The 24,831-nt window shown below is 40.4% G+C and overlaps 1 protein-coding gene across 4 annotated transcripts in view; it reads right to left on the reverse strand.

The window, feature by feature from the left end:
• BNC1 (basonuclin zinc finger protein 1) overlaps nt 1-24,831 on the reverse strand; it is a 64,524-nt gene that overhangs the window by 24,084 nt on the left and 15,609 nt on the right. For 2 of the 4 annotated variants that reach the window (XM_072148335.1, XM_072148334.1), the window contains exon 1: nt 5,566-5,591. The exons of the other annotated variants lie outside the window; for them this stretch is intronic. In XM_072148335.1, the coding sequence (XP_072004436.1) occupies nt 5,566-5,576 (11 nt within the window). In that variant the 5' untranslated portion in view covers nt 5,577-5,591. Of the gene's footprint in view, nt 1-5,565; nt 5,592-24,831 lie in introns of those variants that run through there. 4 annotated transcript variants of the gene reach the window in all.

A 24,831-nucleotide genomic window follows, 5' to 3' on the forward strand; every position in this document is an offset into this window, starting at 1 on the left:
TAATGCTGTGACCCCGCAATACAGTTGCTCATGTTGCGGTGACCCCCAAACCATGCGATTTGCAGTAAAAACGCTATAAAATTGCAGCTCTGATGGCTTTAGGTGACTCCCGGTTTTGGTTGTTTGACCCCTGCTGGGGTCCCGACCCACAGGTTGAGAACCACTGATCTAGAAGGTGCCAACCTGCTTGAAAACATACCGGTAATTGTTTATTAGGGTAATTTAAAGTCGCTCTTACAAACAGATGACGTGACTTCTGAACTTTAAGATTGTGGCTGACAAAGGTTTACAAGTGATATGCAAATGAAGCAAGACCGAATATTCTCTTAAAAATGTGTTCTTTTTGGTCTTTATTGGGAATGAAAATGCATATTTGTTGCTTTGAGCAAGTAGGCCTTTTTGTTTTAGACACAGGATATGTTTCTGATTGTGGGGAGTCCAACCCCATCCTTTAAAGAGGACCTGTCACCCATAATTTCGGCATTAGGAGCTGCTTACTAAAGTAAGTAGCTCCTAGTGCTTGATCAAACGCCGCAGAGTGATAGCGTTACCGGAAACCTCCAGTAAACGCTATCAAACACTGCGGCGGGGTTCAGTGTAATCATCGGACAGCTTGCAAAGTTGTCTGATGTATTCATGAGGGGGCGGTCCGAGGTGCTGCCTCTTCCCTGGACCGCCCCGCTCGCTCCATAGGTCGGCACTGACTGCCGCATGCTAGGCGGCAGTCACCGCCCCTAGCCACGCCCTAACCCCGCCCCTCATGAATACGTCGGACAGCTTTGCGATCTGTCCGACAATTACATTGTACCCCGCCGCAGTGTTTGATAGCGTTACTGGAGGTTTCCGGTAACGCTATCACTCTAACACTGCGGCGTTTGATCAAGCACTAGGAGCTGCTTATTTTAGTAAGCAGCTCCTAGTGCTGATAAATTGGGTGACAGGTCCTCTTTAAGGGCTCTAGATGAACTCCCTTCAATCCATTCACTTTCATGTGACATTTGGATCAGCAGTTTGGCAGGAGGCAATGGAGTAATGGTTCCATACAGTATGCTCACCACTTCATTTACATGGGACACCTCCAGGTCCTCATTACAGGCAGTCCCCGGGTTACATACAAGATAGGGTCCGTAGGTTTGTTCTTAAGTTGAATTTGCATGCAAGTCGAATATTTTATAATGGTACATCCAGACAAAAAAAATTTTTGCCCCAGTGACAAGTGGAGTTTTTTTTGCTGTAATTGGACCAAGGATTATTAATATAGCTTCATTACAGACACCTTACAGCTGATCATTGCAGCCTGGGACTATAGTAAAGCACCCAGAGAGCTTCACCACAGGTCACAGAGGGGTCCATCTTTAGCTATGGGTCGTCTCTAAGTCGGGTGTCCTTAAAGGACACCTGTCATCAGGTCTGTGTCACTAGTCCTGTCACTACTACCTGTTGGAGCAGCTCACAAGGATCCCATCCCAGCTTTTATCTAGTTATTTCATACATTATTCATTGTAAAATCATCTATTTTTTATCATATAGATGAGGCTGGTCACATGGTCAGAGGCAGTGATGTCACTCCTGTTACCCCTCCCCTCTCCTCCCCCTGCTCATGTCTGTGTGTAATGTATAGTACATGCTGCATCCTCCTAATATACAGGTGAGAGACACAGACATCAGCTACACATGAATCTGACATGTTCTCCTATAACATGGCTGCCTGGAGCTGCTGTATCTCTCCTATACACACACACACATGCACACACAGGCTGCAGGGGGCGCCAGCACCAGGAAGCACATCATTATACAGCCTCACTCCATTATACAGGCTGTCAGTCATGCACTGGGGGTGTGGCTGTGCCTCCCACTCATGAATAGAGTGGACAGCTTGAATATGCTAATGCTTCATTGGACATTTCACAGGTCATTTGCATACAGCTTTAGGACCTCATTGCTTAGGTTTACAGGCATATAGAGGGACAATGAAGGGATAGAGGCAATGCTCTCTAATGGCAGTTTATGAAAATATATTTAGTTTAGGGGGGTTATTTTGCATGACGGGTTCTCTTTAAGTAGGGGACCGTCTGTATTGTGTTCAGACACTTATTTTACAGCATTAATACATTACACTATAACTCCTGCTCCCCACCTGTGAACCTGGCAACTGACATACATTGTAGGGTTAAATTCTTGTCACCAGGAACGTTGGTCTGGTAAAGATGATCACCAAATTTAAACATGCAGAGTCTCCAACATCAAAAACAGCTCCGGTACGGATGTTCCCCAGAGGTGTGGCTTTTAATCCATAAATTGCAACACAAGTTTTAACAGGCAAGTCTGGTCTGTCACCAGAAGTTTAGCAATTAAAAAAAACGTCTTTTTTTCCTAATGGTTTACTAGAGATGCATGTGAGCAAAAGCACCACTCTCTGCTCTGCAAAGATATCCATCTACATGGTGATCCGTATTCTGTTGCATCCAATTAAAAGAAGCCTATAGGCCAAGAGTACACATAAACACAACATTCCTCAAGTCATGTTCCAACTTCAGTGATGTTTTCAGAAGTGCAGATAGCAGTGTGGAATAGGTGGAAAACAGGAAGATTCACTAATCATGCCAGAGCCGTCTTCTGAGGAACACAAAATAAACTACTAGAGCAGAAGCATCACAGAGGAAAGCAAGGATCATTTCTAGCGCAGTCTCCTTACATCATTAACCTTTTCATTGCCAGCAGCCAAGGATAATCTGCTTTTTTTGATCATTTAAAATATATATATATATATATATATATATATATATATTATATAATATGCTCTCCGGCAGATTCCTTTGTTTGCCTTTATAATGCAGCACCAGCAAAATAATAATAATACATAATAATAGTTAATAGTATATTAATAAAAGGCTCTTTCCAGGTTGTGCCATTTCTAGGTTGTCCACCATCTTGATAAGTTCTTTTCACTCAGGTACACAGGTATTCTCCTAATGCAGCCTAGGTTTCTTATCACTTCACACACAGCTCTTGTACCACTTTAAATCCTATCACTTGGTACCTTTAGATAGATCAGTAAAAAAAAATAAAACCACATGAGTAGGGAGACCACAACCAATACACAATGGTCGGCTACACATCAAAATGGTGTGTTAATAATAGAAGAGAGATATGTATAATGGTCCGAATTAAACTAGATTTATTAGGCATGTACAATTTAAAAAAATTAAAAATATATAAAACCAAACTTGACCCTGTTCAGCAAAGTAACTTCTAAAAAAAAAAAAAAAAAAAATGGTCATGTGCAATATGAAATAACATACTGCTTTATATAGAGATGCAGTATAGGGATTTGTATTGCTTTATACATATAAATGTACTTTTAATGGTAATTTGAGTAATTGGTGGGGTTTGATTTACTAGATTTTAGATATTTCTTATGTGTGTAATTAATAAAGATTACATATACTCTTCTCTATTGTTGATATTCACATTACATGCTCGATGAAATTACTTATAGTAGAAAACCGGTGATGTGGCTGGTACTAAAGGTTATGTAGGTTGAATCTTTCGTAGGAATGTTCACTCATCAACATCTTCAACAGGACTGTCAAGGTCAAAGGGGTTTAGAGTAGACAGGCCATTTAATGGAATTAATGGAATAATGTTTACAAAGAAAGTCCAATAAATCTCCAAGGACAGGGACGTTTGTCCACTGAAGAATGAAAAAAGCCTTGGAATTTTCTGGGTATAGGGAAGGCAACAAATAATTTTACGCAAAGACAAAAACAAAATATGGACCACGAACAAGACTAAGATTATGATATTTGATCAATGTTTATTACTTCTCTGGCTGCAGCAGTTTTTTTTCCACAAAGAGACTTCCAAAGTAGCAGTGCAGGGCAGTAGTACTGAAGGGTCCACCTGGATGCCATCAGTCTCAGCCAAGTAAACAATACTGACACAAGATTTAGCCTGCTGACCAGTGCAGGTTAGGAAGGGTCACAGAGACATAAGGGTGACCAAACTGTGCCTGAAGCAGTAGATGATCTGGAAGTCATCACACTAACCTGGACAGAAAGTCATCTTTCTCCTAAATCCTATTCAAAAACTTAGCATTTCTAATATTGAAAATCACAGTGGCACGGACTTTGGCAATACAAGCGACTACAGGCTTTCTGGGAAGTGATAAAAAGGAACACACTCCATGTTCTAAAGAATAGACTTGCCATTAGGCCCTGTACTCTTAGTCTTCCATGCAGAAGAGGGAGATGCTACAAGAGATGCTTTGCCCCCAAAAAGACTTGACATTTCTTCTGGAGGCAAAATGATGCATCATGAAAAACGGCATCTCCCGAGCCAAACCAACATTAGAGGAAGTAAAACACACAAAAAGCATTTGGATAGGCTGGAAACGCTACGCCAAGAAAAACAGGCTATGACTGCATGCACACGTACTTGTGCCCACCGTACCATAGCACAGCACGCTGTTTGCCCCGTCCCACTCAATATACATACAAGGCTGCATATTACAGGGAAAGATAGGACATGTCCCATCTTTTCCCCGGGTACCGACAGTACGGTTTTGCATGTGCGGTGCACCTTACCGCTCTACCGCTCCGTACACCCGTTGAGGGCCAATGGGGGAAGTGTATACGACATGTATATGGCGGGCCGTATATACGTCCCCCCAACAGCCGTGAGAATATACGTCCCCCATGTAGCCTTTTTTCTCATAAACGTTGGACCTACATCACGTCTCATATCGCAAGAGCAGAAATACCAGACACAATGGTACAATACCGTGTACCTAAAGGGTACCTTGGCAGCTCTCAATTATAATCAAACAGGTTCGACCCACTGACCCTCCTAGGCTGATCATTCCAGTAAGGATACCAGACATAGGGAATCTTGGAGTCTTCCCACTTGACGGCTTGAGCACCCTTTTATACTTTGTTTTACCCATTCGTTTTCAATCTAGAAATTCTCCCACAGTTGGGAATGCAAATATACAATTACAGAATGTGCCTTTGCAAAATTATGTTGATTCAGGATGGGTAAAAAACATCTGGTACTAATAAATAGAAGGAGGAGAATCATCTGGTAGGCAGCTAATAAAAAAGTACCCCTGTGTACACCTGTGACCGATGGCATCTCTGTACAGGCTTTGTGAAGAAACATAAAAAAATCATTCTGAATTTATGAGGAACGTGTTATGGACACTGGCTACCTTATCAGAGGCATTCCTGCGAAGAAACATAGCAGGTTGTGTACATTAAACAGCAGCTACTTGCCCAGAAATGCCACATATTCAGAACTTATTAGAAGCTTGTTTACACTGAGCAGTGTGCTGTAGTTTACATATAAAAATAAAAAAAAATAGTTAAAACATTTGTGGATACTACAAAATATTAATTATTACAAGAAAATATCAGACTACAGAGCACAGTGTGACATGGGTATTAAGACTTAATAGGTTACTGTTTGGGTAGTGGATGACACTGGTTTTTATTATACATTTTTTTGATTATTTATGCACCAGGAGATGTACCGTACATGTCCATGAAGCAATTGACTTGCAGATACCTAGGATACATCTCTCGTGAAGTTCAGACTTCTGAATCAGATTCCCCTTGGCAATTCTCGTCATCATTATTATCACCACCGACTACAACAGAATACAAATACATTTTACACACAAGAATTCTGCCCATAAACCGGAGAACACAGATTTTATGTGCTGAAGGCCGTCATGACAGCCCTTTTCCTGTCTACTTTGACAGGTCACAGGAGTTCTGGTTTGATTTGACCCAATGACCCTCATAAAATGAATAATAATGTTCAGAATAGCAAGTACATCTACTTTTAGGAGACATACAATTTGCCACTTTGTGGGATACTTCTTTTAGGAGTCCAGGTAAAGAATCTGCTGGTGCTGCTTGTACTACTAGTCAGTCTTTCTTGCAACATTTATCCCCACTGCTAAACCTGGTAAAACTTTATTTTTTTGCAGTTCTAAGATATAGCTATGCTGTAAAAAAAAAAACCAAAAAAAAAAAACCCATTTTTGTACATTTACAGGAGCAGAGACTGCAGTTTCAGCTTCCAGCCACTACACAGGTCAGAGTCAAATGCCTGTGGCCTGCATTTGCACGACGTAGAACGTTGCCATGCATCAGTCTCATTGCTGCAGCTAGACCATTGATATCAATTACTGAACAACCCCTTACTTTTATGGCGCACTGGGGCCAAGGAACACTGTTCGCTTTCCTCTATTTTTCATGGCCAATTTGCACCAGTCTGGCATCTGCTATGAACAAAACCTATAGCCTCCATGAAAAAGAGTTCTGACCAGGACACGCACTTCTTCCACACCTTAACAGCATGTGACATCTGTACATTACATGTCCATTAAGGATGTGTGAAGCGGGCTTATACAGCGGCATTATACACCCACAGCTGGCACTGATCATGGGTGTTAACGCCTTAAAGAGAGTAACTTCCCCACAAACCACACACCGTACCGGTTAGATGTCTTTGTACAGGTTTCACTGATGACTATCCATGGGCTTAAAGACACCATTCTTCTATTATTCCAGTCATGGAGGTGGGGAGGGAGCTGCAGTATACCGTCACGCTTCGCCACCTCCTCACAACAGATTTGTGTTACTCGGCTCTGCTAGATCATTGACTAGTACCTCAGGAAGGAGGGGTTAGAGTGAAACTGGCTGTGGGTAGAGATATCAACTTTGCTCCTCACCTCATCCTAGGGAATTCTCTTGAGCCAAGTTATTGAAACAATAAAAGTTATTTTTTTTTAGAAAAATCACTCTAATCGCATGGGTTGAGTCATAAAGACATCTAAAAAAGGTACTGTGTGTGGTTCTCCAAGTGATAGCAATCGGCCAATGCATAACAACAATGCAGTGGGGGCTGCAATGACAGCCAGGACCCTAACGAAGGGTTCCATGCATGTAATGGCGGGCCTACCATCGGCAGGCTTTTTTTTTTTTTTTTTTTTTTACAGATTCAATGAACTTACAATATACTGCAATACTGTAGTATTGCAATATATTCTATAATTGATCAGTTCAAGTACCCTAGGGGTTCTGGAAGTACATTAAAACAAAAATGATTACGCGCTTTCCCTAAAACACAAATAATAAACAAAACAAAAAAACCCACACATATACACAAGCAAACATCCATCCAAAAATACCCACATCTATCCAAAATATAAAAAAGTTTCTTCCCGGAAGTAAATGCTGCAATGAAAAATGGCACACAAATGTCCAAATTGCTCACTTTTTCACCTTTTGATCATGGGTGATCAAAAGGTTGTACATTCCCCAAAATGTCAGCTTATCCCCTGAAAAAAAAAAAAATGACAACATACACGCGTCAGATTATGGTGAAGCAAAGATTTGTTTTCCATACAAAAAGGTTTTAATATTTTTAAAAATCTATTAAGACCTTATAATCAGTGGCGTAACAACAGCTGTAGCGGTTGCTACGTGGCCTGTGCTGCCTGGGGGCCCGGGATGGACGTGAATTTAGTGCTGTTCTCCCGGGCCCCTCCCCTGCCTGTGAACAGCACAGCAGTAACGTCTGCTGTGCTAAACAGAACCGCCCACCTGTGTCGGCCGCCCATTCTTCCACCCCCCTGACAGTAGACAACACATCCTCCCCGCCGACACGTGCCCCTGCCCGCCTGCCGTTGTGCTTTGTTTGCGTTTAACGCATGCGTTTTTAAACAGCTGAAGAGGAGACTTCCCCAATTACATTGTTGTCAACAATGCTTTAACAAAATGCAAACGTTAATGCAATGTTAACAAATGTGTTAACATTACGTTAACGCATATGTTTTGTAAATGCAATGTTGACAACAATGTGATTAGGCAAATCTCCTCTTCAGCTGTTTAAAAACGCATGTGTTAAACGCAAACAAAACGCAACGTGTGACCGCAGCATCAAATCTAAAGGAAGAACCTGGAAATCCCCTTAACTACAAAGGTTTCGATTCACTTCAGAGTTCTTAAAATGAGAACTTTTAAGACAGATTTGGTAACGGTAAATAAGAGTAAATTAAATGTTCCTTTTTTATGTTTCGTTAAGTATTGTGTAGATATATAAAAGGAAATTTATGACTGGAAATAATATTCCAATAACAAATCATCATTTCATTTTCATTATCCTAAAATAAAATGTCATGTTATTCTAGACCACCAAGCATTTGACCAGTGCAGCACCATATGTTTCTCACCTACTCTCTTCATTAATTTGTGACACAACCTCTGGAAAAAAAAGACAGTCTAATGTGTGGGTAATTAGTAGTGTCCATGTGCTCATTCCAGAGGAATAGTAGCAGCCACAACTAGTTCAATGCCAGGGGCAGAAGAAGCATCGCTGAGCTAGTGCAGTCTACATCCAGCCGACTGCATATGGCAATTGTGCCAAAAAAAAAAAAAAAAAGGATGTATCAGTGCAGGGAGTAAAAAAAACTAAAATTATACAAACGTGTCTAACTGGTCTACTTTGACTAGACTAGAACTTTTACCAGCTGGTGTTACGGATGCTACATTTCATGTGAAAAGGAGAATTTATTTAAAAATAATTTGCATATACAATTACATTAAAAAACCATGTTCCTACTAAATGCAATTTATACAATGTAAAACATTCCAGGCTTAAAGACAGAACAGAAAAATATTTTACTACTACTGGGTTTTTTGGGTTTACCGATACGTCTTTCCTTCATTTAAGGCCACTGCCATCATCTGGATGGATTTTCTAATCTACACCTAGGCTATGGTAACAGTTTCAGAGACTGTCAGCTCAGTGATGTTTAAGAATTTGTAGACTCATTTTGTCCGCATGTAATTTTGACAATTCTTTATTTTGAAATAAAAATTCTAATTTTGCTGGATATTACACAGTGCGCACAAAGAAGATGCCCCATCTACACAATACAAGGTGGGTTTTAGCCTTCATTCACCTATCAAAACAGACTCATTACGCCCCTTACATCAGCAGCTCAAGATTATAAGCACCAAAAGATTATAATTACACTTATTAGAAAGAACTCAGCTTGTGCATGGCACGGGTCACAAAGGAAAGGCTCAGTATGCATTTTATGACAAAAGCATGGAGCTATATAGACAAGTACAGTTTATGGTCTACTCAAACCACTACGAGTACAACCCTAGTAGTTACTTTTAGGAAGACCATCCATTGGCTGTTTTATTACATACAGTTTAGGATTCATTAAACTTTAGGCAAAAATACTAAGGTCAAATGGACACAACAGCAAAAATCAGCCTTGTGCCATCCAATTTTTTTTTTTTTTTTTTTTAGAAAGGACGACACGGCTGCAGTTTTCACCGATTACTTCAACAAAATCTAATTGGTCAGTTTAAAAAAAAAAAAAAAAAAAAAAAAAAAACAAAAAAACGGACAGTACTAAGAGTTCATCCATTTATTTGAATGTTAACATTTATTCCAAATGTTAAGAGAAACAAACATTATTATTATATACACACACTCACCGGCCACTTTATTAGGTACACCATGCTAGTAACGGGTTGGACCCCTTTTTGCCTTCAGAACTGCCTCAATTCTTCGTGGCATAGATTCAACAAGGTGCTGGAAGCATTCCTCAGAGATTTTGGTCCATATTGACATGATGGCATCACACAGTTGAAGCAGATTTGTCGGCTGCACTTCCATGATGAGAATCTCCCGTTCCACCACATCCCAAAGATGCTCTATTGGATTGAGATCTGGTGACTGTGGAGGCCATTTGAGTAAAGTGAACTCATTGTCATGTTCAAGAAACCAGTCTGAGATGATTCCAGCTTTATGACATGACGCATTATCCTGCTGAAAGTAGCCATCAGATGTTGGGTACATTGTGGTCATAAAGGGATGGACATGGTCAGCAACAATGCTCAATTGGTACCAAGGGACCCAAAGAGTGCCAAAAAAATATTCCCCACACCATGACACCACCACCAGCCTGAACCGTTGATACAAGGCAGGATGGATCCATGCTTTTACGTTGTTGACGCCAAATTCTGACCCTACCATCTGAATGTCGCAGCAGAAATCGAGACTCATCAGACCAGGCAATGTTTTTCCAATCTTCTACTGTCCAATTTCGATGAGCTTGTGCAAATTGTAGCCTCAGTTTCCTGTTCTTAGCTGAAAGGAGTGGCACCCGGGCTTTGGTCTTCTGCTGCTGTAGCCCATCTGCCTCGAATTTCGACGTACTGTGCGTTCAGAGATGCTCTTCTGCCTACCTTGGTTGTAACGGGTGGCGATTTGAGTCACTGTTGCCTTTCTATCAGCTCCAAACAGTCTGCCCATTCTCCTCTGACATCAACAAGGCATTTCCGCCCACAGAACTGCCGCTCACTGGATGTTTTTTCTTTTTCGGACCATTCTCTGTAAACCCTAGAGATGGTTGTGCGTGAAAATCCCAGTAGATCAGCAGTTTATGAAATACTCAGAGCAGCCCTTCTGGCACCAACAACCATACCACGTTCAAAGGCACTCAAATCACCTTTCTTCCCTATACTGATGCTCGGTTTGAACTGCAGGAGATTGTCTTGACCATGTCTACATGCCTAAAAGCACCGAGTTGCCGCCATGCGATTGGCTGATTAGAAATTAAGTGTTAACGAGCAGTTGGACAGGTGTACCTAAAGTGGCCAGTGAGTGTATATGTATCACACAAGTGTCTGAAGTCACAGGACCCTGTGGTCACTGGTTTCATGGCTCCCAGAACTTATTAAGGTCACAGATTAGGATTTAGACCCCCTTCATGATCCAATAGATCACCAAAAGTATTGTCATGGACATTTTTTACATTTGTCACAATGAATGTAACATTTTAAAAGGGATAGAATATATTTTTGCTTTTTAGTTAATGAAAAAGCACTTCCGCATTGTGTGTAAAAGTGCTATCATATGCAACTGTTCTGCACGTCAAAATGCTACCGAATTTTTTTTCCCAGTGCTAAAGAATTCCAAAAAGATGTAACCTCCCCCTCCAGCTGATGGGTGGACTTGAAGTTCGGTTCCTGTAGAAGTGTCTACAGGTGGCTGTCTTTGAGCTGTGGGTTTACAGCTGTTGAGTGACAGCTCCCATCAGCAACTCTCTAATGAAGGAGATTGCATGGAAAAGGATCATATTGCACCATTTATATCTGTTCCTACACATACACCCCAAGTATTTATGGGAAACTAGGCCAAAGATATTAAACATTTTCATTTTCAAAGGTTCAAAGATTAATGTCACCCTAAAGTACAAATCTACACCAAGGAGAAATGAGCCCTGCGTGAAGCACTTTTAAAGACAGAAGTTAGAAAAATGTCCCCAGAGGCACAGAAGAATGTAGATAGTTGTAACACACGTGAGCGTTTTCAACAATGCAGTCAGTCATCCTCCATATAGCAGCCTCTTATTCAGGAAGCATTTTAGGAGATGAAGCTTACGGGCACACATACAAATTAATAACAGTAGGGACATTCTTGTATAGTGACATGCAGGTGTTCAGGGCTCGACAGGGCAAGCTCTGTGCACAAATATTAGGTCTTAAAAAGTAATAGATTTCCTTTAAAGTAAAAACTCTATCATTTTAAAAAAGTAAAAAAACACACTTGCCTATGCTCCTCTTCATCTTGATCCCAGTGCCAGGGCCGGTTACAGGTTTAAGTAGGCCCCTGGGTGACAGAGCCTTAGTGGGCCTCCCCCAGTAGTCAGACCTACCTAGTAGTAGACCTCCCCCAGTAGTCAGACCTAGTCAGTGTCCCTACCTCACCTGAGTAACCACACTGCCCCCCTCCCCCGTGGCCGCAATGTTCCCCGCTACGTAGCCACACTGTCCCCACCCCCCACCAATAAGGCACACTGCCCCCATCCCCCAGTAGTCTTGTGATCATTTGTACCAGTGTCTTAATGGGGTTTTCCCAATCCACAGGAGAATGAGGGGTCTGACCAACCTCAGACTAATGGAGCAGACAGCCGCGCATGACCGTTCTGCTCCATTAATCTATGGAGCTGATGGAGATCAGCGAGTGCGGCACTTGCCCGTGTAAGCCAGGTGCCAGGCGAACACAATAAAGATCATTTTAAACCTTTTACTTTTAAAATTTTAGTCAGTTTTATTGCGGTTTTAGCTCCTATAACTCAGTGATGGTCAGTGTAATATTCCAGGGTATGGGCGGGGACTCTAAAGCAGACACATTATGATCCATCTAGTTCTGTGACCTGACAATGTGTTTAGATTATCATGGTACAGGTTTATTTACACTTTCATTTAGCATCTGAACATTGCACTAGTATCTTACACATAGAAAAAGATGAGACATACACGAGATGATGAGATCCATGAAATGTCTATTACACACAATGAGTTCTGCATCTCTGCTATTCCACAACACAGTGCTAGATCTGCGGTCCCTTTCTCTTATGATAAAGAACTTATCCGCCTATAGCTCGTAGCTCTCCTCATGCTGCTGCTGCCGGCAGGATGTCACTGTGAGCCCTGTCCTAGACTGCAGGGGGGCTAGGCCGTGAAGCCTCAGGCAAGATGGCTGCCAACCCTCAAGTCAGAAGATACAGGGTCGTGTCTAGAAGCAACTGAAATTGTGTACACCAGGACTGATAGACAGGTTGCACTTATATCTGTGAAATGCTGTATTTTTGTTAATAACAGTGAATTAGGAGTGGGTTATTTTGTTATCCTTCGAAAATTTAAGATACTTGTCTTCGTAGGAATACCCCTTTAACAGAAGTCTACCATCATAGTCATGGATAAACCATGGACACTTACTCAGATCCAGGCACAGTGACTGTGGCAATCTTCTTATATTTGTTATCCATGGCCTCCTTACTTTTGAAATCAACTTTTAAAATCATGCCAATTTGCAGATGCATATACATCCCCACAGGCGGGCGTATGAATGAGGCCTAAGGGCAAGTTTGGGGATTTTACTTTTCCTTCATTTTTTTTTTTTTACCAAATTTTCTTTACTGTCGCACTAGGGGACTTACACAAGGGATACCTTGATCCCTCATACAACACATTGCAGTACTTTGTGCTTGATCGCAGCAGTTAAAAAGTTAACTGCCAGGCAAGGAGAGGTTTCGCCGCTGCACCGAAGGAGGCAATAGACTGTCTAAATGTGGCAACGGCCCGCTAATTACCATTTGGAAACACAATGCAAATGCCTGGGAATGCGGCTCAGTAAATAGGTTACAATATCTGTCACAGATCATAAACAAGAGTGGTGGCTTTTTAGAAAAACAAAAAGCAAACACCATTCACCCCTCTTCATTCTCACCTTTGCATTGGTTTAGACAAAAACAGTTGGATGAAATATAAAAAATTTCAAAAAAAATTAAATGCATTTTCATATCATGTCAAGAATTTCAGCTGTAAAAATTGCAATAGCATAAAATCTTTTTTTTTTAATGCACCATGTAGCTACAGTCTATAAAGTCTTTCACATTTCCCCATCACAAAGCAGCACCCCGATTAGTTTACTGTATCTCCAGCATAACATTTGGCAGGTACAGATGCACCCCTAGCTTGGTTCTATTTGGGCCTCCAGTGGATGCACTCGTTTTAAGATTTGTGTCCATGACAGAACTTCTGTAGTCATAATCATAGGGGTCAGGGAGACAGACAGCTTGAAGGATTCTTTTACAGAAGAAGGGCTTTATCCATCCCAGGAGAACAACATGTTTAAATGCAGGAGAGGGACTGCCAAGTAACCAAGAATCAAAGAAAAAATAAAATTAAACTTCTAATTTTAAAGACTGGAAAATGTATCGACTAAACGGCCAAAAGTTTATACAAATTATTTTTTTTTGTATTGAATAAGAGAAGCATGCACTAGGCAGATTCCACACAAAGACTAGACATACTCTGGGTAGAGGTTACAAGAAAATAAATTAGACAAGGCTAACTGGGCCACACACAGTCACATATGGCTGGACAACTGCATGGCAGAACCCACTGGGAACATGTGTTGTCAATCTCTCTAGTCCAAGTCCCTCAAGATTATGAGGAATTCTTACAACAGATTTCTGATTGACATGGTTTCGTCCCAAGTGGTTCTGCAGAAGTGGACATCTGAGGTAGGCTAAACTGTGATCAACAGGCAAACCCTGCTGCAGAACACATGTTTCCAGGATCTCGTACAACTTCTATTTATTAACATTATTTCAAAAATAATCACTGTAAACCACTACTGTACTATCAAATATTTAAGCAATATTCTGACCATTTTAGGTGCTCACCTATCCAATACGGGAGAACTGTCTGGTGGGGCTCAAGCCCCTTGGACCCGTATTTTGAAGGGGGGGACCATGTCCCTAAAATGCAACTGCTGAAGTCACTTCTTGGGGACTTCCAGAGCCTTTGCTCAGTTACCTCCAGCTGTCTTGTAGGGAATGAATGGACTTGTAGCGCACATGCTCAGTCTGCTATTCCATTCAAAGCTACCCTCCAAGTGGTCAAACCCCCATCAGTCCCGCAGAGAAATTCATAGAAAAACACTTTAAACAGTTTTTTTTTCTTTAAAAACCATTTGTAACAGAGTACCGAGTAATAATTATAATAATAATTTTTTTTTACCTTATCCTCCTTTATAACTGGGGACAACAGTATACAATTGGCTTATTGAATGCTATAAAGCCATCTGCTAAAGGATGGTGGGATTGTTAGCTGGTTTTCAGATTTGGAGTAACACACAGTGGGGCAAATTTAGCACTAAACAGGCATCCAACCCCAGTTTTTGGAGCTTTTGGTACATTTTGAATAACCCTACATACATCATTTAGCAGGATTTATCTGGCACAGAATAAAAGTGTCGAGTACAAATCTGCACTAGTCTATTCACTTACCCTAACCTACAGGTGTAACCGAAGTGATATGTTCTGTCATGGATACTTCCTATTTCCAGGTTTTAGTAACCAAACATTGCTGCATTCTACAACCTTGTTACAGAAAATGGCCTGGATACTGTTTCTTCCTTATGCTTGACTAGAATTAAGACCAGAGTCTGTACATTCATGCTACATGCTGGGTCTGTCACGTCTAATAATCAGATATTATCCTGGTAAGTCAGTGAAGACTGGAAATCCAGCTGTTTGTTGTTCCTATAAAAATGATCAATTTCGTCAGTCGTGAAATCGGACAAACATCAGATGTGAAGCTATCCTTTTGCCCATTTCAATGTACCATACATGTGTATATTGTAGTTGATGGTTATATTCTTATATAGATCGGTTTACCTTACATCCCATCCCTTCCTTAGTTGAACTTGACGGACACGAGTCTTTTCAACCATACTGTGAGCCCTATGAAGGTTGCAAAATTCATAAAGACAGTTCAAGTATAAGAGTAGGATCTTGCCAAATGATTAGACTGTCAAAAATCACACATACAGCTTTGACTTAGTTTAGAAACGGAATCAATGGGCACAGGAATAGAAGCACATATGCGATCTGGCCGTGGCACGCCCCTGTGCGCTCTGTGACCTCTGTGGTAACACACTGCATATTGGTGCCTTTTTAAAGTTCTTTAAAATGCATGCGTTTTTGCATGTTACCATACGTTTGGCTGGTTTAAATCAGTTTTTATTCATTTATGACAGTTTCAGCAGCTGTGAAAATCTTAACACTGTGGCTTACACTTGCAGAAATGAACAAAAACTGAGTCAAACCAGCTAAACGCATGGAAAAACATGTAAAAATGTATGCATTTTCAGTGTACTTAAAAACGCACCATGAACGCACCTTGTGACTTCACCCTTAGGACCTCTTTAGATGTATTTTGTGATGTCCCAATTGTTTCTTCTTTTCTGTTAGATGTATTTTGCATGTCATTTTTATTAAAATGCGACACATGAAGAAAAAAAAAAAAAAAGTGGCATTTTGTGGGCTACAAGCAATGGGTCATTGCTTGTGGCCGTCTGACATTGGCGGGTGGGTACTGCTAATAATCAATATACATAGGAAGTGGCTGCCCCCACTACAAAGACCTGCCCTATCTTATGCAGTGCAAACATTCGATACGTCGTTCCTGTTGCCTTGCGATGAGTGAACTGCACCATGGACATGCCTAATAAAAATAAACTTGGATGTTTACTGCTGTTTTTGCAACTTTTTACTATTATAAAAAAAAGTTTCCAGAAGTAATTCTCATTTTCTGTGATGTCTATCCAATAATTTTATCCATATCGTTTTAGATCAATATCAGGTAGATCAGTATAGAAACATCTATAACTATAGTACAAGGTTACTAGACTATAACACAGCAGGAGGTATCTGGATATTCGCTATAGACAAACTTCTGTAATCTTGATAACTATCTGATCTGGATGAGAAAATTCCTTTGTGACATACCTCTAGCATCCTGAGGACTAACCCGGAGGATGGAAGAGAAACAGCATGGGGAAAAAGCAAGCAAACCAGAAACACACACCCCTTTCAAAACAATCTGCCGAGGTCACAAATGCACAAATGTTTGCTTTACATTATTTTCAAGGCCTTCATTAGGAAGCAAAACTTTTACACTTTAATAGTTTGCCCTCACAGTTCCTTCAAAAGTCTGTGAGGTCAAAGGGAAACTTTTTATAAATCAATCTTTCTTTTGTTTGCCGTATTTGATCATGTCACTTGGAATGGAGCAGAACGGGGCCTGATGAAATTGGAAAAGCATGTGTAGATAGAAATCACTTTCAGATGAATTCAGACACTTCCTGCCACTCTGCAGATGCCACAGTGCTGGAAGCCACCCTCCCAGGAGAGATGATTCACCTGGAAGGAGGGCCAGGCTCTGCCAGATGTGTAGGAAGCTGCCTGGGACCCACACGCTAACACTGTCTCAATTGTATGAAGCATATGCTTTAAGTCAAGGGTGAAAAATGCAGGCACCAGCACATGCCAAAACGCTTTCAAGCATGGCCCACCAGTCAGCCTCAAGCTTAAAGCGCTGATCCATCGAGTCAGCAGATGTGTGTCACTGCAGTACAAGTTGTGGCTGGTTCGAAGTATAAAGGAGCTAAGTGACCTAATCCAGACATTCTAACTTCACGGCTAAATCCACAGTACTGTCACTTTGCAAGCGGATAGCAGGAGACATTCCTCTGGTAGAGCGAGCTTTACTTGCTGACAATTGCAGATAGATCTCATTATAACATACAAGAGACAGCAGAGTATCTTTAACAAGGAGCGATACAGTATGGGTTAACATTTCATATTCTGGACAAATATGCTACATTAGTTATTTATGATGTGCTCTCTTTACATGACTCCATCCCCCTTTCTGGCCTGGGGCTTCTATGGTCATCTAATACCATTAAAGGCACCTGTTTAAAGGGAACCTGTCACATTTATCGGTGGTATCAGGCAGTTTGTCCCAAGTCATTTAATAGAGCAGATATTTGAAATCAATCTACATGACAAAATTTTCTTCCCACAACCTTTTAGAGCTGATTATTTTCTTTTTTTTTCTTATGCTTACCAAGCTTATACTCTGGACTTGTCCTATTGCTTTTATGACATACTTTTATGCTACATATCCAATTTAAACATGTTAAAACTTTAATTTAAAAAAACCTACTGAAAGTCAAACTCTAGTTAGGGTAGTCATACACAAAACAGAACAGAACAGAATGTGAAGAACCAGTTTTATATTGGACATATAATGATATACATTACAATTATTGCAAATATTACAAAATGTGTAAAACAGTTTTTGGAAAAGTTTTTGATTCTTTCCATTCCCAGTTCCCATTCACATCTAAATTACACAATGACATCTAAGCTCCGAGGAGGATAAGAATTGCTAAGCCACCATTGTATGTAAATATATACAGGTGAGCCAAACAGTAGCCAAGTAGGACTGTCCACTGGACTTTGACTTGTGATTTGCAGCTGGGACACCATATTCAAGATAGTAAGCACCATTAAAATGGAAGTTGTGGGGGTATTTATCAAGGTTTGTACTAGCCTTGATAAAGTCGATTATTTCTCCCCTCCTTCATATATCCATCGCGAGGGAACATTATGCTTGACAAATACCCCCATTTTAGTCACCAATTTTATCCAGAGGAGCCAGATCTTCTGAAATCTCCTAAAAGGCATGTTGAAAGGATATAGGTACTGCACAAAAATAAGACCAAAGTGTTAAAAATAAAATTATATATATATTCCAACTAGAAATGGATAACGCTGTAGTGAGCAGAAACAAATAGCATTTTAGCTATCCACAGATGCTGGATTAGATTTATGATATCACTGTAACTGGATGCCAGTCTTTATGCTGTTAACAGATTTGTTCTGCATGATATATGATTACCTAATCTGATAAAGTTTCCAATTAAACGTTTTTGCAAATATTTATAGGTTAAATGATAAGGCCTGAGAATTTTGTGTATGGAGACAGACTAATAACACGGACGCAGGAGACATTTACTGGTTTGTGATCATACAACTTGATGTGGTACGATAGTTCTACATTATTCAGATAAGTTGCTGAGTTGAAGAATAAAATATGTACACATATAAAAACACACAGAGGTATTTACATTGGAAATATGTTCATCAGCTGTATACCCTACAGTCGCCCGTAGCAATAAGCCTCCCTTCAAGGAGTTAATGAGCACCGAATGACTTGTACCATCCGTAAACGTCTCTGCTCCACTTAAACATAAGGCAGAGCTCCAAACATACCTAAGACACGAAAAAAAAAAGTTTATTTAAGGAGTACCACCATGTACTTGGTATAATCGCTGGGTTACATAAGGTATTCATTCCTTTACTCCCCACAGAGGGCTGACAGTGTCAGTACCATGACTTGGCTGGAGTTTCCTCCTCCTTCAGGTTTCTTCTCTCTTGCTTAACTTATTTTTTATGGAATTCAGTGTTTAGCTTCTTCACTATCCATGCCATAAGCTGAAAAATTCTTAGGAGATACTAGTGAGGATAAAATGTACCGTATTTAGTATGGTTGTCATCGGGTTTAATGGTATCCTACAATATGTTCTAATGAATGCTAGCTTCAAAACGCCAAACATCTACACATCCAACAATTACAGCGACAGGTAGTACTACAGTGAGGATGTAGTACTGCATAATTAGGCGGATATACCATTTAGGAAGCTAGAAAACATGGGTGCCGTATATAGGTATATATGGGGGGGCATACACATTACATACGCCTTTGTTATTACTCTTACATTTTATTCATAAACACATCCCAGAATCTATAAAGCATAGCCGAATAGGATGGCGCTATATAAATACTGATTAGATAATAGTTGGCCACCAAACTCATCTGCCAACCATACCTATTATAGCAACACAATGCGCACTCACCAATGAATAGACATGCATACTCAGCCAGTTTGGTCACGCAGTTTTATGGTGAAATTAAAAGAACGAACCGACATCTTAAGTGTATGAAAAGATTTAGATTGCATAGCTAGGGATTATGGTGGTAGTCATGAAAGTTGTGTCACCATAACCAAAAACTACCAGGACACAGAAGATATCATCACAGGCTTCTCTTTGAACTTCCTGTCTACTCTAGAAGGCAATGCAGAAGACAAGGGGTGCACCAGGTCAAAGAGCCCCAACTCATAACTTGTCCTGTAATCCTTGGACTTAAATGGAACTTGCAACCTCATGTATAGATATTCATCCCCTACTTGTCAATAGAGGGTAAATGTCCTTTATGTGGAAACCCCCTTACGTTGCCCCAGCTTAATACTCCATCACTCCCCCACCAGCCGATGCACAGTATGCCCTTATCTCTACAATTTCTGTATTTCCACCTTTCATTCTCCCTCCGTTACCCCCACTCTCTACCCAATCACAAATTCGATCAATTGCTCAGCCCTAGTATATAGTAGCTAGGACGTACAAAAATGAAACCGTGTGACCCGACAAAGTTAGTGTCTCTCAAGCCTCATCTGATGTGCAGCCGATTCCATGTGGCCCTACCTTACTCACACAGGACCAAAATGTTACCCATTTTGGTGTCACAATTCTACACCTTTTTGGGGAGTCTATGTCTTGATATATGGTGTTGTGCACAACATTAGCAAGGTTTTAATGCAATGAATACAAAGACTAAAGGGGGAACGGACAGCTGCGAACTTAAGAACCTATTTGTACTTGGGATCTATAGCCTATATGCCCCAAATTATATTGAATGCCATTCTTTGGGACAGTATACCATTTCCTTGGGTAAAAATAGATAAAGTAGATCTAATACTAATCTAATACTACCTCTTTGGACAAAATATCCTTGACAAATTAACATTAACTGAGGTTATAACTGAGGTAACCAAATAAATATCATCTAAATATAACCATTGTATACATAATTAGGCCATAAGTAGGGCCCCATCTGTCCTCATGTCCTCCTGGCATTATATACTGTACATTAGATATTCCAATAAAACTTATCTTTTGCTACTCTATTCAGAGGTTGTCCGGACATGGTCTGTAAAAGTTATTTTTCTCTTTATTTATCATATACAATCTTGATAGTAAAGTTATATTTACACATTACACGGTTTTGTATCCGAGTGCCCCCTACGTCTGTATCGCAACAAGTAATAGAAAATTGAACTGTGTTGTTGAGGTCCAGTGAGAGCACGGTAACATTTGATCTGGGTAAAAGCAAGAGATACAACTGTACCCAATTTATTGGGGTTTTAACGCTATGGCTGATATGTGTATGAATGAATTATTAGGTAGAGAGAAAAAAAACCTACTTAAGAGAGGACAAGACCTGCATGCCCTTCTCTGCCAAAAGAAGGGGGCGGTGTATTGCACTTCAAATACTGAGTGACAATACATTTCATCACATTTTTAGGAAGGAACTGAAAAGAGCCAATACAGACTAAATAAATAGGACAAGCAGATGCAAAGCCTTGTCTTTGAACAACATGGCTCCAATCTCTCACCTGGGATCCATTTCCCAGATGTCATGCTCGCTGCTTAGTATCTCGTCTTTGCAGGAATGCTAGCGTTAAACAATGACCTCAATTGTGCTGCGATGGAGTGTGCCTTAGCTACAGTATAGGACACATACACACCTGCACCACAAATGCCAAAAGGCCACCAAAGCCAAATTTACATCAATCAGAAAAACAAGATAAATAAAATCTAAAAATCACCAAAATATAAAGTAATAAAAAATTGCTAAAAAGGGAACCTGTCAGCAGGGACCTCATTTTCATTAAATACAGGTTACAGAAACCCATTACAACTGCATTGCAAATAAGCCTTTCTGCTTTCTCTAAGCATTTGCAGTACAATATAATTGTGCTGAAGACTGCTCAGCTCCTGGCCCCCCTCCTGCTCCTTCACAGAGCTCATAGTGTGGCGAGCTGACATCAGTGGGGGAGGGAGGAGCTATACAGGAGCACAAAGGTGCGGGAATGGACTTCTGTAACCAGTCTTTAGTGAAAATTAGGTCTCTGGTGACAGGTTCCCTTTAAGCACAGAAAAGTTATCTGAATGAAGGACTTGGAACTAGATTGGTTTACCATTGGATTTAATTGTGTTTTTCTGAAGGGGATAAAATGTAATCTTACATGTTAGATGGATTGTGGAACAGAAAATCAGGTACAGGAAATCCGGTCTTAGGAGGTGTTCATTTGAAATGGTCTCTGCATGTGCACATATAATATATGCATAAAGGAACAAATTGTACATGACAAGTCTCTTACAGTCACTGTACAGAAACCCGATACTGGTACTATATTAATAGAATTTTCCTTATCCACAGGTTTCTGCTGCATTCCATTAAAGAGAAACTGTCACCACAACCCCCATTTTTCACCACTCTTACGTTCCAAAAACCCATAACATGACAAATGCATAGTTGCTTGTCATGTTTCTGAGTAGTATAGGTTCGCTATAATCATATAGTGTATTTTACCTGACTCCCTGCCAAGCTCCCACACTGAGTCCCGGGGACAGAAATTCAAAATCAATCGGATGTCGGCTCCTGTATCTTTTCTCCAGCCCACACACTCCAGTCCCTCCCTCTGACTTCACGGATGGGCGGCAGCTAGCAACCAGGGGAGGGACGCCCCCATATGTCCCAGGGGAGGGAGCATGTGGGCGGAAATATTAAACTGGCGTAGAAAGTTGTTATAAATAACCCCCAATAAATTCTGGGCACTATAATAAATATGGCGCATACATTATTTCTACAACATGATGTCTATAAAGTCACAGACGCCCTCATCTGACCTTCAATGCCACAGTCATTGCTGTTTATGCACAATTATGCACCGAAATAAAAGTGGTCATTCTAATAAAGCAATAGTAAACTGTATCCTCGACACACAAGGATCTTCCAATATTCCAAGATGAACTCCTCACCCTGAGCATGGTTTTGTCATCGATACTGGTGGACAGCATCTGCTCGTCCAGATCAAAAAGCAGAATGTAGTCCAGATGTGTTAAACTGTCATTACAAGAGTAAACACTTGTGATGGACAGTGTGTTAACAGCAGCCGGCTCTACATTCTGCACGCTGGTGGCTGCATATCAGGCGCACAGGGATCTGGCGTGAATACCTTCATTCATCATTATTCAAGAGGTGTTTTTGATCATTCTGCCCTTCGGGGACATGTCCAGTATCTTGAAATTTATATATTATAAAATCTATTTGCAGTATTATGTATAACTAGAGAGCCAGGCTGACATCAACAAGACAAAAAGCACCAAAGAAAAAAAAAAAAAATCTACTGTTGAGCATGCCTTGTGCCATAATCTACATGTATTTTAGTCACTCTCCCATCTCAAATGAATAGGGGGGTAGACACAAAGGAAAGGATTGTGGCACATAGGAAGTGGTTAGGATTTAAGTTGCATCAAAAGTTTGAGCGCAACATCAAGCAGTAATATTTGTAAAGATCTCCATATATAATACACCTTAAATGCCCTGCTCCACAATTATGAAGGGTTTAAGACCCTTTTTAGGGCGGATTCCCAGCCTTCAAAAGGTCATACAAAAGGTCACACAGTCTTCAAAATGGTGCCAACGTAAAAGTCAGCTCATCTTGCAAAAAAAAAAAAAGAAGACGCCTTACACAGCTCTGTAACGCAAAGTATGAAAGAGTTATTAGTCTCAGAAGGTTTCAATTTTTAATGTAAGTTTTTAACGCATTGTACTGCAGATGTGATCTCCAATGCAAGTGTGAAAGGGGCCTTAGCAGTGTTCTGTTTAGAGGGGAGTGCTAGGTGGACACAGATCCGTTAATGTGTTGCAAAACACGTGTTGCTTGTTCCGGATCACAAGCTTCTCCTCCTTCTAAACGAAATTCAAGTTTAGCCTGTGAATGCGGCCTCATGCAGTCAGCCCAATCCCTTTAATGATAGGTAAAGTCACAAGGTATATGCAGTTTTGCCTTGAATAGTGACTTACGGTAACTTTGCTATGTGTAGAAGTTTCAGTTATTGAGAAAACCGACAGACAATCTGGAGAGAAGATCCAAGTGCACAAGAACATGAAAAAAAAGGTTCTGGAACAAACTATGAAGAGTACAGACAATTTATCAGTTATGATAAAGCATTAGGTCACTTTTTGACTCTTCCAAAGAAAACAAAATGTTTGTAAAGGACATCAATAATAGGCAACTAAGGACATTTCAGAAATGTAGTAATCCTGAACTCATGTGGATTGTGACCGTTTCACACTTGACTCCAGTCCAAAAGGTACTTTATGATGTGGCCTTATCCTACTTGTCAGCAAAATTATTCACATAGAAGAGTCATGAAATAAATACAGCGGTAGTTCCCCCACATCAGATCTAGACTAAAATCTACCCATAATTAAAAAGTAGTGGAAACTCACAGCAATAGTTTATATGCTACAGACGATCTTGTATCATTGACCCCGACAACCAAGAATGTTGAACTCTGAGTAATGCTACAGTTTCCAGACAACAAAATTCAACGCTCCACGTCCAATTAGCTCTGGTTTAGAGAGCAATTTCAGACTCAATCCTGGATAACCTTAAAGTAGAACATCAGGTTTATACTCTGCCACTTATGATCCCTTAAAGATTTAAGTATTCTGTACATTGTTCATCAAATGGCAGAAGACCCCCCCCCCCCATATTGTGACTACGGACTGGACTATGGCCCCCAATAACTGGAACCTGTTTTAAGTTTTCATCTTAAACTATCACCATCATAATACTTCTAATGCTCTACCTGGTAGACTGGAACATCCCAATTTATCTAGAACGATTACAACCCACATCCTTTTTAGGGATTGTGCACTTGTCTTTTCATAGCAAGCCAACACTGACAGATACATTGGAAAAAAGCTCTGGAATAGTTTAAAAACACTTAGAGTTTAGTAAATCTGAAAGCGTATTTACATCCATGGGATGAATATTTTGGAGTCCGATTCTATTGTGTAAACGGAAGCTATTTTTAGGGTAAAAAAAAAAAAAAAAAAATTAACCGAGGAAGGGAACCCCAGAGTAACTTGCTGCAAGTGTCCACCAATGGCTTTTCTGTGACTTCCCTATTGTGGGGTAAAGAATTCCCAACTATAGATATATAACTTGTTGCAGAAATCATATGTAGCATTTAAATCCTAGCCCTATGCAATGACTACAAATCCCTGTAAATTAGACCACCTTTGTTAAATTACATTGCAATTAAGTTGGCAGGTTTACACTATGTGGGTCCCCTGCATTAATCACTTGTATCCTGTATATCCAAGTCTGTGGTTACTTGCAAAATTAGGATGAACAGATATGTCCAGGGGACTTACGGATAGAAGCTGTGCCACCCTA

Source organism: Engystomops pustulosus, chromosome 4 (genome assembly GCF_040894005.1).
Source record: "Engystomops pustulosus chromosome 4, aEngPut4.maternal, whole genome shotgun sequence".
Classification (NCBI taxonomy): Eukaryota; Metazoa; Chordata; class Amphibia; order Anura; family Leptodactylidae; genus Engystomops; species Engystomops pustulosus.